Here is a 14,329-nt window from a genome sequence, read left to right on the forward strand (position 1 = left end):
AACAAGTGCGTTTCGGGTCCTCGCCGCTGCAAAAGCTGTGTGCTGACCTTCAGGTTCCCTGGAAAATGGCTCTTGGATGCTCTGTGCTACCAGATCCTCGCGCTCCAAATCTGCGACCGGGCACTCTATTGCTCCGCCCTCGAACTGCCAGGCTTTGTGAGTATAGAGGAGGCTATGCCCCAATGAATCGAATAGACATTTGCATCGCTTCTCACCCCAGGCAAAAATGCCGAGTCATTGAGCTGTGGACGCACGCGCAGCATCTCATATACCACACAGCAGAGCTACACAGCGCATGCTCAGAAGGCGTTCCACAGCCCAGCAGACAAAGATGGCAGTGCGCAGAAGGCTATTTTTGCAAAGGTCTACACACCGTCGACTGCGCCCGGTCCTGGAGCGAAACGGAGTAAGGGCGTCTGTCTCTCCGTTCAGTTAACTACGTGTAACATCGTGCGCCCGCACGACGGACACTCACTTCCACAGCTTGCCGAGAGTCTTGCTAAGCTCGGCGTTGTGCAGGTGCGGGTGCTGGTCGGCCAGCTTCTTGCGCGCCGCCTGGGCCCAGACCATGAAGGCGTTCATCGGTCGCTTGACGTGCTGCCGCTTGCTCTTGTCCGGCGCCGGCTGCTTCACCGGGCTCGGCACCAACGTCCAGTCGTAGCCCTGGAAAAGCGAGTGCGGACAGTTAAGACCCGATCGCACTGCGAGTACATCAGGCAAAAGACAGTGTGCAGACACTGTGTGCAACTATGTTCGAAGCGTAATCCAAACATGCTGCAAGTATATGCTTCGGACGTGTCCGGAGGCTATTCTGTCGTCACGTCTGTGGCGAACACCTTGACTTTTGTTTGATGTAGGACCAGTGTGAATGCGGCTTAAAGGCCGACGACCAGACACGAGGTTCTGCAAGGCAGAAGATCCTCCTCACCCCGGGGAGGAGGAAACAGGCAACGGTGGACAGGCTAGAGGGGGGAGAGGAGGAAGCTGGGAGAGAAGTGGAAAGCGGGAACTGGTCGTCAGTCTTTAAGAGGATAATTGAAATGCAAAGAGGTTAGCCCGAGAGCCTAATTCTATCTAACTACTCTACACGCGGGGAAAGAGGACAAAGATGAATAAAAATGTCACGATGAAGTGAGACGAGGAAGGGTATAGACCCTTTCTTCAAGGGCGCCGCCATCTTGAATTGTCGTCACTTCCAGTATGGGCTAAAACATTGTTTTACTGTCGCCACGCCCATATCGTAACCATCACCCATTCTCGTTTTCTCTCTCCTCTATTTTTTTACTATTTACAGGTTGAAACGTTTTAATATTTTTCCGTCGCCCATACCGGATATGCCTATTGGCGGTCGGGGGCGAGAGTAAGCGGAAAAGGTCTATATGGACGACGGTGAGGGGATCAGAGTGGTGCTTTCTCGCACCTTAGAGAGTCAGTGCCTGTCCTGTGCCTAGCAAAAAAGAAGAAAAAAAAGAGGAAAAGTTACGCCGTGCATGTCTGACAGTGCCGTATAAAATACCTGTTTCGCGAAGGCGTGAATGGTACACACAATGGGAATGTGTTCAATAGTTTCCGGAGTTTAACATGTTGCACAGTTTGGACAGGCGGCTTCCACGATGCTGCGAAAAAATCTTTCTTGTGAAAGTGAGTGCAAGCGTCCATTGTCAACTTTCTCTCCGGGCCAGGCAGCGCAAGCGCACGAGAAAGATCGCCGTGACCGTTTAGCCAAAACTACAGGTATACATGGCGCCGCAGTTACTAGTATTCACTCTTTTTCGCGTAAGTTGAAACGTGGTGGCGCCAGTGTGCAAATAGTTCTCAACCACTTCCGGTTCTGAACTAGACGACGGGTTTCACAGTATTTCCGAAATCAAATATACACGCTATCTTCTGAAAATTGCCCCTTCTAGTCCTGTCAGACGTAATTCACTCTTATGATAAAATAATGATGAGTTAATCATTAGGAAACGTTCGTGAACCGGAAGTATGCCGGGGCTACCAATTGTTGGCGCCACCGAGTTTGCTACCAAATAAAAAAGGGCGAATACCTCCTAAATTAAGTAACGAGGCGGCGATTGGTCTACGTCGCCCACCAGAGGACAGCGTGGGGCACAGGTCCGACATATGAGTGAATGCTGCAATGTTTGGCTGGGACAAGTCTTAGCCTAACCCTGAGGCGTTCCACGTGCCAAAACTGTGCGCTGCTTCCGGAAGATGGTGTTTAAAACATCGAGCACTTTGGCCTTGTTATCTACAAGGTGTTGCTGTAAAGGGTTTCAGTTGCGGTACTGCCGAATGCCTCTCAGTGTTAGGTCATGAGCGCTGGTCGGCTTGACCTAACACCACGTGTACCCGCTGTTACCGCAAGAACCAAGGTAAAACAAGGGCTGTGTTCCAAATCTTACATAAATGGATCCGAGTTACTTCGGCGGGTCGTGTCACGTGACAACACAGATTGAAAAACGCTGGACGCGGGTAGGTTTTGGAACGCCAAGGTACAAAACCCTTACCCTGGAGTAAGATCGAGTAAATTTTGGAACACGGACAAGGCTGGTTACTGGCGGAGCTAGTGTTGTCGGTTTTGCCCCATGAAACGACGCAATGACACGTAGACTGCACCACTCTCCGTCGGACGGTGGTGAATTGTACATTTTGAATAACGAAACGAAATCAGGGCCACCACTACAGCACACCCTCGGTAGTAAAGCTACAACATTACACCGCGAAACCACGTAAATATCGTTTATTTTGTTTCACACCAAATATTTTTTTTAAATTGAAACCGAACCTAGTCGAGAAGGAGAACATCATCTAGTGGAGGCGCTTCGGGAGAATATTTCTCATGTAAACGTATGTGTGCACCTAAGGGCTAATATATCTTGAGAATTTTGCTCACGATTGCTTGAATCTTCGCAGACCAGTCGAATTAAGTATACATAAATTGTTTTGAAAAAATGCTTGCAGCTAGAAAAATTTGTAAAACAAATCTCTGACTGATTTTGTTTTATTGGAGCTTCTTACAGCAAGAATAACAATGGCAGAGATCAGTGAATCTTCATTGTTAAGAGTTGATTCCTTTTATCTCAATATTTGGGATTGTATATAGCCGCTTGTACGGCATATACCTGTCGTATCTGTACATGGTAATTTAGCTTGGGATAGCTATTCAGTACTGAGGCGCCCGTCTATGTAGTAGAATTAAGGCCACCTCAGTAGGGAGGTGTTCGCGAAAAAAAAAAAGAAAACCGTGATTGTCACACATTTTTTATTTGCCTCACCTATAAATTCTCACTCATATTCTAGCTTGAAACATTTTATTATTTTTTTCGTCCAACATACCAGATACGGAACCTGCGCGACTTAGAACATAAGAAAAACAAACAAAAAAACGTCTATAGATTAATTAAATATCCCACGAACCGGCATTTTGGCGTCATCAGAGTGGGATCGAGCGCACACAGAGATTGAACACGAGTGACGTCAGAGTTCGGCAGAGCTTCGGGACCAATCAGCGCGTCGCAGGCAGCTTCGACTCGGGTCAAGTTTCCGAGTAGGCTCCATCCAACGGTGATGACGTCACGCAAACGTAGAGGAGGCTGTTCTCAGGCCATGATTATTCCAGGTGGTGTCGCTCGAGCTTGGTCACCAGCCGGTCCGTCGACGAATCTACGGGTTCGCGCGCGTGACCAATTGATTCCTGCGACGTTAATCGCCCGATTCGCACATTGTCTGGAGCACAGCACCACGCGTTCTCTGAGCAGGGCGGAGAACAAAAATCAAAATAATATAAATCGTGATCTAAGGCATCATTTTAAACTCGCGAATAAAATCACACCGGTTTTGCTACGATGAATTAGATCAAGCATTTCCCGCGAACAACAATTTAAAAAATGGTATTTATATCTGCCGCTCGCGTATAACAGGGGTCTTAAACACGCGTCCCGCAAGCATTCAGCGGCTGCGAGCCCGATTTGCATGCCTCAAGTTGCACATCCGCCATAAATAATAGTTTTATATCGTCGATTCATTTCCGCTCAAAATGAAACTGTGCTCATATAACAAGCTGAAGCATTTTGTTTTTTACTATTCTGCCTATTTGTTGGATGGAGTATTGCTTTGTATAAATCTTGGCTTCTCATTTTGTTCACATATAAATTAGCGGGAATGACAATTCCCACACTAAGCTATAAGCGCGAGCTCTTTTCCCAAGGAGACGCCTCGGCTGCTCCAACTCTTTCTCAGCACGAGAAACCGCCAAAGATAAAGCTATTAGAGCTTGGGCTTCTAGCTTTCAGACGATATCTGTAATAGTAAAGTATTCTTATAACACTGCTAAAAATTATTAGGAAAGCAAAATCTGCCGTATGAAGATTTTTTTTTTATATGCCTGGGGTAGACCCTAGTGAGTTGTGCGACAGAGCAAGAACAGTGAGCTTGCTCTCATTCTATTGAAAACAGTCAGTACTGTGGCGTGGTAGTGTTTAAAATCTTTTTATAAAAGTGTGGAACCAAAGCTGTCGAAAATGCGAATGAAATCTAAAAATGGCGAAACGGTGAGCTTACAAAAATCAGATCGCGCAAGGTTCCTCGTCTAGAAAATCTCTGGTTTGTCGCTGGGATACACGGCTGCCTTGGAACGTGAAACACCACTGCTTTTTTTATATTGTTTGTCCCGAAATAGCAATTATTGCCCCCCCCCCCCCCCTCCCTTTTGGCCCTCTTCCTTTCAAAGGTGCGCTATTTGGCCCCGACACTCGAATGAGTTTGAGATATATGGTGTATAATATGCTTCCTATATGCATTTGTTTTTATTTAAAAAAAAACAAAAAAACAGTGCTCTTCTGATCAAATTTAGTTTGTTCAAGCTTCCTTCTACCATCTACTTCGTTTGTCAGTTATGTAATGCCGTAGAGGCGAGCAAATTATCACTCGAAAAAAAAAAGTAAGAAAAAAAAGTAGTCATATATTGCAAAAAAAAAAAACCGCGAAAATCAAATACAAACTTTGTCATTCACCCCCCCACACACACACAAAAAAAAAAAAGGTAGCCGTTTTTGTTTTAGTATGGCAGGGTTCGCATTAACAGGAAGTTGTTACTTCAACTATTTCATTTGCACTCTTTCTTCCACGTTTTCCCTAGCGATCGAATAAATGAATCAATCAGTCTGACACGTTTAAAATACATTTTCCGGTAAAGAATTACCATTTTCTAGCTACTGCGATTTAAATCGAATCAATGTGATTTAAATCAAATACATTTTCTTTAAATACAACAATTTGATTTATTAAAACAAAAACACCATTATTTTTTTTACCCTGACGAGTGTTGCCCACAAAGGCTAGTGACCGTGGTAAACATTGGCAACATAAGCCGGCGAAGAAACACCCGATCGCTTCCTCTGGCCACTAGTTGAAGAGGTTAGCGCTACTCGATTATCTCTGGGAGGTCTTGCCAACCCATCCGAGATCGCAAGGGCGTAGTGCTGGATGTTTACCATGTTGCCGGTTTACAAGTAACGGTATTTGCCGGTACCGCCCTACTTCTTTCGGTAACGCAGTAATGCACTCGTTACATTTTGAAAACAAAAACGAGTGACGTACTTACGTTACTAATTATTTCGGGTAACGGGTGACGTAGTTACGTTATTCGTTACGCCTTCTTCCCAAGACCTGAAAGAACCAAGGAAATAATTTTTCTTGTTTTTTATAGTTCGTTTTAACTTTAGTCCAGACGAGCCGACGCTTTGAGCCGATGGTACCAATGAGACGAGAGACAAAAGGGCATTATCATTGTATTCGTCATGTTTCTGGACGTGTTCTATCGTCGCTGAACCAATCATAACCAAAAAAAAAAAAAAGGCCCAGTGACTTGCACTTTTAACGCTGCTCGATGTGCCCCATTAACTGGTAGCGTTGATTGCGTCCGGACCTAAGCTGAAAGCAAGTATAGACGCCAAATCATTAATTATTGCACTCATTCCACTTGCCTTTAAAATTTTGCCTCTTTCTTCCCCCCGCAAGAAAAATCCCACTTTAGAAAAAAAAAAAAAAAAAAAACAAAAAACAAAAAAAAACACCCTCGGCCTTCGTTTAAGTGTCAAAAAACACTGTCGCCAAAAAAAAAAAAAAAACTCTGTTACCGTCAATTTATAATCGAAAAGCAACGCAAAAAGTGCCGTGCGTTATTTTTTTATGTGTAACAGAAACGCGGAATTCCCTTTATTTTGAGGTAATGTAGGTCGGTAACGCGTCCTTTATTTTCTAAGTAACGAGTAACGTAATTCGTTACTATTTTTCGGTGACGCCTAGAACACTATATTTGATGCATCTCATTAAGGCTGCGCAGCCAATCAGGCTGTTGAGCCGATAAGAAAGTCAAAGAACGAATCACGAAGCAATAATCGTGAAGCAATAAGCGTCATATATAAGCGTGAGCAATAAGCGTGAAGCAATGTGTGTGAACATAAGCGTGAAACATAAACCTCGCGCTTCTTAAGCCGTGAGTTACTTTAAAACGGAAGTTGTCAAAATCCTTTTTTATGAAATGGTGTATGCGCAACTTTCGCGACCTATACGGTGCGAGCTGCGTCTATTAAAATAACAGTTATCTTGACTTTATATGTGCAACAACACTATATAAGATTTAGGTGTTTGTCACGCAAGTAATTCTCTTATTTTTATATACAAGCAATATCAGAGTCTTGCAGCACATTTCGTATTAGGAAGATGAAAGAAAGCACACACATACACACACACATATATATGTAGTATATTTTTCGTGAGGCCGATTATCCACCAACATTAGGGAGCGCGAATTTCACGCAGTGGTGTAAGCATTACCAAAAAGAAAGTAACGAAATATCGCTACTCGTTAGTTTGTAAAAACATACCGCGTTACCAAGATTCGTTACGTCGACTAAATGTAACGAAATACCCTTGCCGTTACCATCAAACTCTAACAAACGTTCCTTTTAGGTTACTTTAGATGTTAGTATTAGCTGGCAGCGATAATCCGCGGATTCGAACATCGACAAAAATTAAACTCTACAAAGCTTTTTCTTAGAACTTGCATTATTTTGTTAATTAAAGTTGTACATGATTTTTCCTATTCTGGTAATCTCAACACTGCTTTATTACTCAATGATTTCGAGATGACGCTATGGAGAAGAAAATAGTGTCCTCCATTTTCTGCGCGTTCTAAAAAGTTGGGAATAATTTGTATTTAAGCTAAATAACTGTAGATTAATCAAAGGCAAAGAGTTACGAGTAAGGTACTTTGATTGACGATACCGTACAATAGCAACAAAACACTTTTCTCGTTACTCATATAGAAATCTAACGCGTTACCAGTAACGGCGTTACTTCTAACGCCTTCCTTCCAAAAGCGTTACGATCCTGGCGCCCATACAACCCGCGGCAGACGATATTTTACGGGTATCCCCCGGCATTATCATCCGAAGGACGTCGATCACACTGCAACTGAGCAAACCGGTTTCAGTCATCCGTATCACGCAAAACAGTTATCCCGTGGCTTGCACTGACGTCAAATCAGCCGCCATTGTGGTGGTCCTTCTGCCGAACACGCACCTCCTTCAGAATACATATGGCACCGCTTATTTTTGTTTTTCTCGATGTCCCGGCAGCCGTCGGGGTCAAGACAACCCCCCCCCCCCCCCCTTCTTCCCCCCCATATATAATGAAGAAGGCCCGCGAACGACCTCCTCGTGGTACGATTACGTCGTAGTACACATGCTTCGATGATGTTATGCGTTGGCGAGTGCGAGGTGTGCAGTTAGGGAATGAAAGTATGGTCTCACCTTGAGCACCCTGCTGACCGCGTCCGTGATGTTGGACGGAGACGCGTCCGGCCCGGTGCTCGAACTGTCGCTCTCGTCTCCGTGAGACCCGGAGTCGGACATGGTCTCGCACCGCCTCGTCCGACGGCACGGAATGCCACTGGTCGCCTCTCCGGCCGCAGCGCGGTTTCACGGCGTTCCTGACACTCACAGACGAGTGATCAGCCCTCACCGCCGGTCTGCACTAGCACTAAAAAGGTTCTTACGGTACCACTTTTGACAGGTTGCTTCACTCGAGTACGGCGTTCCAGTCACTCGGTGATGCCAGATCACTGTTTATCGCCGTTCAACACAACCACCGGACGCTTCGGAATGTCCCACTGGTGAGCCAGGTAGTCGTCACTACAGTCTTCAATGTCCCAGTCACCTGACAATGACCGATCACTCCATAGAAACGACCGCACAAGCGCCGGAAACTCCACAACGTGACGAAGTGGTAACTTGACTTGGCACGAGCGTACCACCCGTTTCCTCGGTGTCACCCGTCACCCGGCGATGACCGATCACTGCTCCAACCGAGATTAATGCCACGTGTCTCTCACCCGACTCACTTGTCACTTGAGTAGCGTCGGTTCTCGCACCTTCACAGAGAGCTGCGAGGTGAGCAACACTCGCTGGAAGAATATATTTCGCACATGGGTAGGAGCGGGGAGGTTGTCGTGGTCGCCGGATGTTTCGCCGGTGCCGGTTTGAAAGTGGCTTTCTCCTCCTTGCCCCCAGGCCCCGCCCACGCAAGCTGCCCAGCGGGGGAGAGGGAACCAGGCCCCGGGGGACGCCTGTCTCCTTCCAAGTTGGAGGGCCTTTGCTCATAGAGGGGGACGTTTTTCGGCTGGTATGGAGAGGTGGCCTTCCCAACACTTCTCAGAAAGAAAAGCCGTACCGTTGTTTTGCCACGTCAAGTAACGGAAGCCAACGTGGGACACCGGGGGCATGAGGGCTACAATAGTGTTCGGGAGGTTTCTCGAGCTGCAAAAACCAAACACATTTTCGGAATACTCTTTGCGTCTTGCTATTTATAACTTTATACATGGTGTTTTTTTATTCGACTGAAAATGAACAATTGGATATGCTCGCTGTATAACTAAAAACATTTATGTTTTTTTTCCCTATAATTGTGCAGAATGCCACTGGGGCGAGAGCTCCTCAAACCGTCTATCGCGGCTTTTGTTCTCAGCCCCGTCAGTACGTGTAATGGAAAATGAAAGTTAAATTATTATTATTATTATTATTATTATTATTATTATTATTATTATTATTATTATTAATCCCTGGATAAGAGGAACAAGGGGAGACAAAGGACAAAAACAACCGAACACAGCTAGGTGACTGGTGGGCGACTGAAAAAATCCGCCTGGCAAAGATCCAGGCGAATTTTTTCTTCGCGAATTGTTGGTACGCCCCGCCAAGTAGTTCTTTCAAAATTTTATTGTCGGAAAAAGAAGCGATGGTTTTGGTGTTCGAAACGCGTACGTCGTGATAAGATAACATAGATGATAGAGCTAATCTAAAATGCACCATAGATATATATTATTTCTCTACATAAAGTGGGACATCAGTAATACTCCGCGTGAAGCCGGACTTTTTTTTATTTTTTACTGCGGTTCTTGGGGTGAAAACGAGACAGAGTAGGCGAGGTAGAAAGGCCAGCTCTACTGCCTTGTTGCCTATAAGAGGTGTGTGCCTTCATCGCACCTCGGCAGACCCTCGATGCTTTATGGGATACATCCGACTTCCCTCACACTTATGGCGAGTACGAGTCTAAAGAACCTGGATGCATAACGCTGAAGCGTTTTTAATGGGGCGGAGACTTGCGCCACCTATAGCCAGTTCTTTTAAAAATTAATATCTACAGTTTGCTCTTGCTAAAGCCACTGAATCCTAGGAAAGTTGTGCCAAGCATCTCGTGTGGTCTCCATTTTGGTTCAAGGAATGAGCAGTTTCTCCTTGATCTCTCCATTCTTTGTAAGCCGATCCCAATTCCCGGTAACAGATTACACTATAAAAATAGCCCGTGCGTCTACTTTCCCACACAACACTCGGAGAGCCAATCACCGCGGCTTACGGAGGCAGCTCTGCGAATGACAATGCCGAAACATATGTCTGAACCAAAAAGCGCAGTCTGAGTTGTGACATTAAGCAATGCAAACGTGACGTTTAGCATTGCTTAATGACACAACTCAGACTGCGCTTTTTGGTTTAAAATGGCTCTCCGGGTGATTGGCTCTTCGAGTGTAGTGCGGGAAAGTAAACGCACGGGCTTTTTTTAGAGTGTACTTTATGACGACATTTCACACACACCGCCACCTTTTGCGGTGTCGGTGTTTGGCTGCCCTGAAAAAGAATTTCCCTCTCTGGATATACGCGAGAACATTACGAACCAGCGCACAAGTAACATTACGAATCAGCGCTGTGTGAGTGTATTTTTTGTGTGTTTGGATTTTGAATAACTGTCTACTTGTGCGCTGGTTCGTGATGATGCCTTACCAACTTGCCCAATCTGCAGTATTAACGCGAGAACAATATGATTGTAACAGATCGGTGGAGATAAGCAACACTGGTCAGTTTTTTTTAATCCACAGTGCAAAAGATGGTTACGTTGTCGAGGAACGCTTTCAGGAAGACGACACTCCATTGCGATCTTCGTGCGACTGGTTTAAAAGACCCCCTCGAAGCTTCGAAGATTTAAATGGACCGAAATAGCGATTGCTATGGCAACGGAGCCCTATCCGCCAATCACCTTGCGAGGTTTCGGTCGTCTGTATGAGTATCTCTCTGGGTCCGGCAAGCCTGCAGGGAAGGCAGGGGCGCTACTTTCCCAGGATTCATGGATTTTAGCCAGTTCCGACCCTACTGAAAAAAAAAAAAAGTTATATTGTTTGTGCAATAAACACACCATAGCTTAAGAAATAGTATAAGTAATGTGTACGTTTTTATAACATCTTACGTGTTCTTGTATGATTGTAGTGCCCGTTCATATATTTTTCACACGATTTTCAAAACATCACATTTAGACCTTTTTATTGCAATGCTTCTAAAATTTATAATCTATCTGACGGAAAGCAACCCAGTGACAAATCGGTGAAACCTTTTTGGAGATTATAATATTTTTCCCGGAAGACCTTACCCCGGCTTGATTATTGCGATAGTGAAACTCTACTAGAGAGAACAGAACAACCCTATGTCAAAATATTCGTTCATGTTCACACCAAAGAACTTGTGGTAGCCTGTCAGATGCTCAGAACTTCGCGCTGCAAAGGTCTACCAAATTTGATCAGGGTTAGTGTAATATTTCGTAAAAAAAAGCTGGTAGTCTTTCATCGATTTGTTTCCCCACAAGTAAGCCCTTCTCGTAATATGCTTTTTGTTTGTATATTGTCGGCGATTTTAATAAAACTAGGGACGATCACACGCTTCAAGTGCCATTTGGTTTCAGGTGTTTGGTTTAGTTTTGTAAAAACCCTTTGTGATTGAGACTATAATACATTGCAATTACCGGACTGATGGTTTTTTTCTGATTACAATCGTCATTTGTAACTACAATGTTACAAATGATTGCAATCTGCAGCACTGTAGTTGAAATGTTACACAATGTTATTTTTGTGCTTTTTTATCGCGCTTGTTTATTTGAATGTGATGTAATGCATGAAATGTGTTGTTCTATGTATTGCTTTCAACTATATTACTGCTCTTTTGTACCCCTCACCTGCAGCAACCTATTCAAAAGGCCTGCAGTTTCTTTTTTTTAATATATAAACGTAAAAAAGGAAGTTACGATACTCTTCACCCTGTTAAAGTGTACTAGAGGGTACGAGGTGAACGAGCTACAGGCTCCGGTCATGCTTTCAGTTGCACCTCATAATGTGGAAAGCGATCAGGTGGAATCAAGCCACTTTGATCGCAGCGCCACCTCGCTGCGATCAAGCAACGACACAGGTCAAGGTCATATGGCCAATATAGCCCCTTAGGGGCTATATTGTATTTTTTTATAATTTTGACGTCAGAGGTAGCGTCAAAGCACCACGACACGACGACGCCACGACGTCATCGTCGACGACGTTACGCGACGCCAAGATGCTGTCGTAAGGCCGTCGTGACATCGCGTCACGTCGAGGACGACGTCATTTGGCGACATCGAGTCGCCGTCTTAACGCGGTCTTGACGTCGCGTTGAGTACCAGCCTTTACGCGACATTAAGTCGCCGTTGTGACGCGGTCGTGACGTCGAGCGCCACATTGAGGACGACGTGGACGTGGTCGTCGATGCCGACGTTGACGTCGACGCCCCACGCAACGTCAAACATCGCTATGACGTCACGTTAACGTCGTCCAGACGTCATCGTGAACGCCAACGTCACGACGAAGCCTTGACGGCGTGTAACGTCGTCGCCTTCGCCAGCATCAACGTCGACGCGCAGTCACGACGAAGTCTTGACGTTGTGTGACGTCGTCAACGATGACGCCGACGTCGTGAAGCTGTCGGGACGTCTTCGTGACGTCGAGTTGCGTCATGCCGACAACGACGTCAACGAACTGACACCAAGCGTCCTAATGACGTTGCATTGACAAGGACGCCGTCATCTTGACGTCCCTTGACGCTGTCGTAGTCGTCATCAACGTAAACATTGACATCGTTGTCGTTGTCAACGCATGATGACGTCAGAACGCTGTCTTGATGTCGTGTAACGCACGTTGTCAACGTCGATGACGACATTGACGTCAAGGCGTCGTCCTGATGTCGCATAACGTTGTGACGACAAGTCGGGTCGCGGTGACTTTATGTATGTTACCTGACGTCTACGTTGTATAAAAAATATTATACGGCGTTCTATCATTTCTATGACCTTGACCAGCGTGCCGGTCGAGCTTGGCTTTGGAACGAAACGCGTTTTTCATAAAAAGTAGCTAATCCGAACCACGTCGCTCATAGCGCCCTTCCGGGCGCTACGAGCGAAGTGGCTTGGATTAGCCGTTTTTTTTTTCACATGCAGAGGTACCAAAATGGCACTCTGGACGCCCCACTCGTCCTTTGTAGTACACTCCAACCCTTCCGAAGAGTAAATGGATAGCTCGTCCCTCAGTTTCGCAAGTAAAGGTGTATTCACACGAAGGACTTTGTCCGCGGACAAGTTCCTACAAAAGGCGTGACGTCACCTCTTCTGGGGTATGAAATCGGCCATGTCTCTGGCGAAAACAGCAGGCAAAGCCAAGGGACATGTCCACGGACCTGAACAACGTGTCCTCGGACCTGGTGTATCTTGCGTATCACGTGCGCGAACGTCATAGAATATGTCCGCGGACCTGCCGGACCACGATTATAGGGGTTTTGAACGCGATCCGATTCTGTCTTTTTTAGAGTCCGCAGTGGTCCACGGACAAGCCCGGGAACCAACTGCGTGAAAGTGCTCGTGGCACACTTAGTTGCACGAGCGGTTTTCTCTTTTTTTATACGCCTCTCACGGTTCTCGTACATTGATGGGGCTTTGCTCATTTTCCAGTACTATTAGTACGCACGAGCTACAGCTGTGGAAGATGCTCGAGGGTTCCTGCGCATAGTGAAAAGAGGAGCCGAAAAGAAAAAGAAAGAAAACGATTGTAAAATGTTTTCGATTGGAACATGGAGGTAAACAAGGCTTCACGATTTGTTGTGGCTTGTGCCCTCATGATGGCGGATGAGGAAGTCGCGGAAGCATCTAATACCATTCCATTGGCAGTTTGTTTCCAGAGCTCTGATTTTATGTCGTTGTTGCGGTACTGGTCACCTTGAAGGCACCAACGCTGTGGAAACTCTTCTACAAGTGCAATTAAAAACAGCGTCGCTTCATCGCTGAAGGCCTTCATCGTTGTCGTCTTCAATGCCAGGTTCATAAGACGCTGGCGGGATTGAAATCGACCGTCACGTGCGTTGCGTAGCCGTTCTCTTGTAGCTTGGAACGCAGCGAAGCACCTAAAGGCCGGTTCAGATACTTGCGTTTGAGTGCGTTTGACTGGGTTGCGTCCAGTACCGAAAGCGAGTCACCGGCGCATCTGTGCTTCGTATGAAGCGTGGAGTCAATTCAAGGAATCATTTTGGCACGCGATATAAGCAGCAGGGATGGCTTGGTTTCTCGCTGCCGCAACGCAGTCAAACGCAGTCAAACGCAACTGTCTGAACCGGGCTTAAGGCTCTTGATGCGAGGTGAGAGTGTTGGGGAATACAAACCCTGAAGAGTATTGCTCGCTCAGCGAAAGCAGCGAGAAAGGTACGAGCTCGGGCTCGCAGTTCTCGCCTTGTTTCACGGCAACCATGCAGTATTAATTCGCATGTCCTCGGACTTGCACAAGTCCGCGGACTTGTCCGCTGTGACGTCGAAGCCACGTGATACGCATATTTACCAGGTCCGCGGACATCGTTCCCGGAATTTGTCCGCCATGCGGATTACTGCACCTGGCTACGGTAACCTGGCTAGCAACGATTTCAATCTCGTTACTTTTCAAGTT

At 46.0% G+C, this 14,329-nt stretch overlaps 1 protein-coding gene across 1 annotated transcript; it reads right to left on the reverse strand.

Moving 5' to 3' along the window:
* Positions 1 to 471: 471 nt before the first annotated feature.
* LOC115311822 (transcription factor Sox-9-B-like) lies at positions 472 to 7,981 on the reverse strand. Its single transcript, XM_040221882.1, has 2 exons — positions 7,815 to 7,981; positions 472 to 663 (listed from the first exon to the last, which is right to left on the reverse strand). The coding sequence occupies exons 1-2, from the start codon at positions 7,914 to 7,916 to the stop codon at positions 472 to 474; spliced, it is 294 nt and encodes a 97-aa protein (XP_040077816.1). The 5' UTR covers positions 7,917 to 7,981.
* Between the last annotated feature and the right edge of the window lie 6,348 nt (positions 7,982 to 14,329).

Source organism: Ixodes scapularis, unplaced genomic scaffold, assembly GCF_016920785.2.
Source record: "Ixodes scapularis isolate PalLabHiFi unplaced genomic scaffold, ASM1692078v2 PGA_scaffold6__148_contigs__length_123643588, whole genome shotgun sequence".
Taxonomy (NCBI): Eukaryota; Metazoa; Arthropoda; class Arachnida; order Ixodida; family Ixodidae; genus Ixodes; species Ixodes scapularis.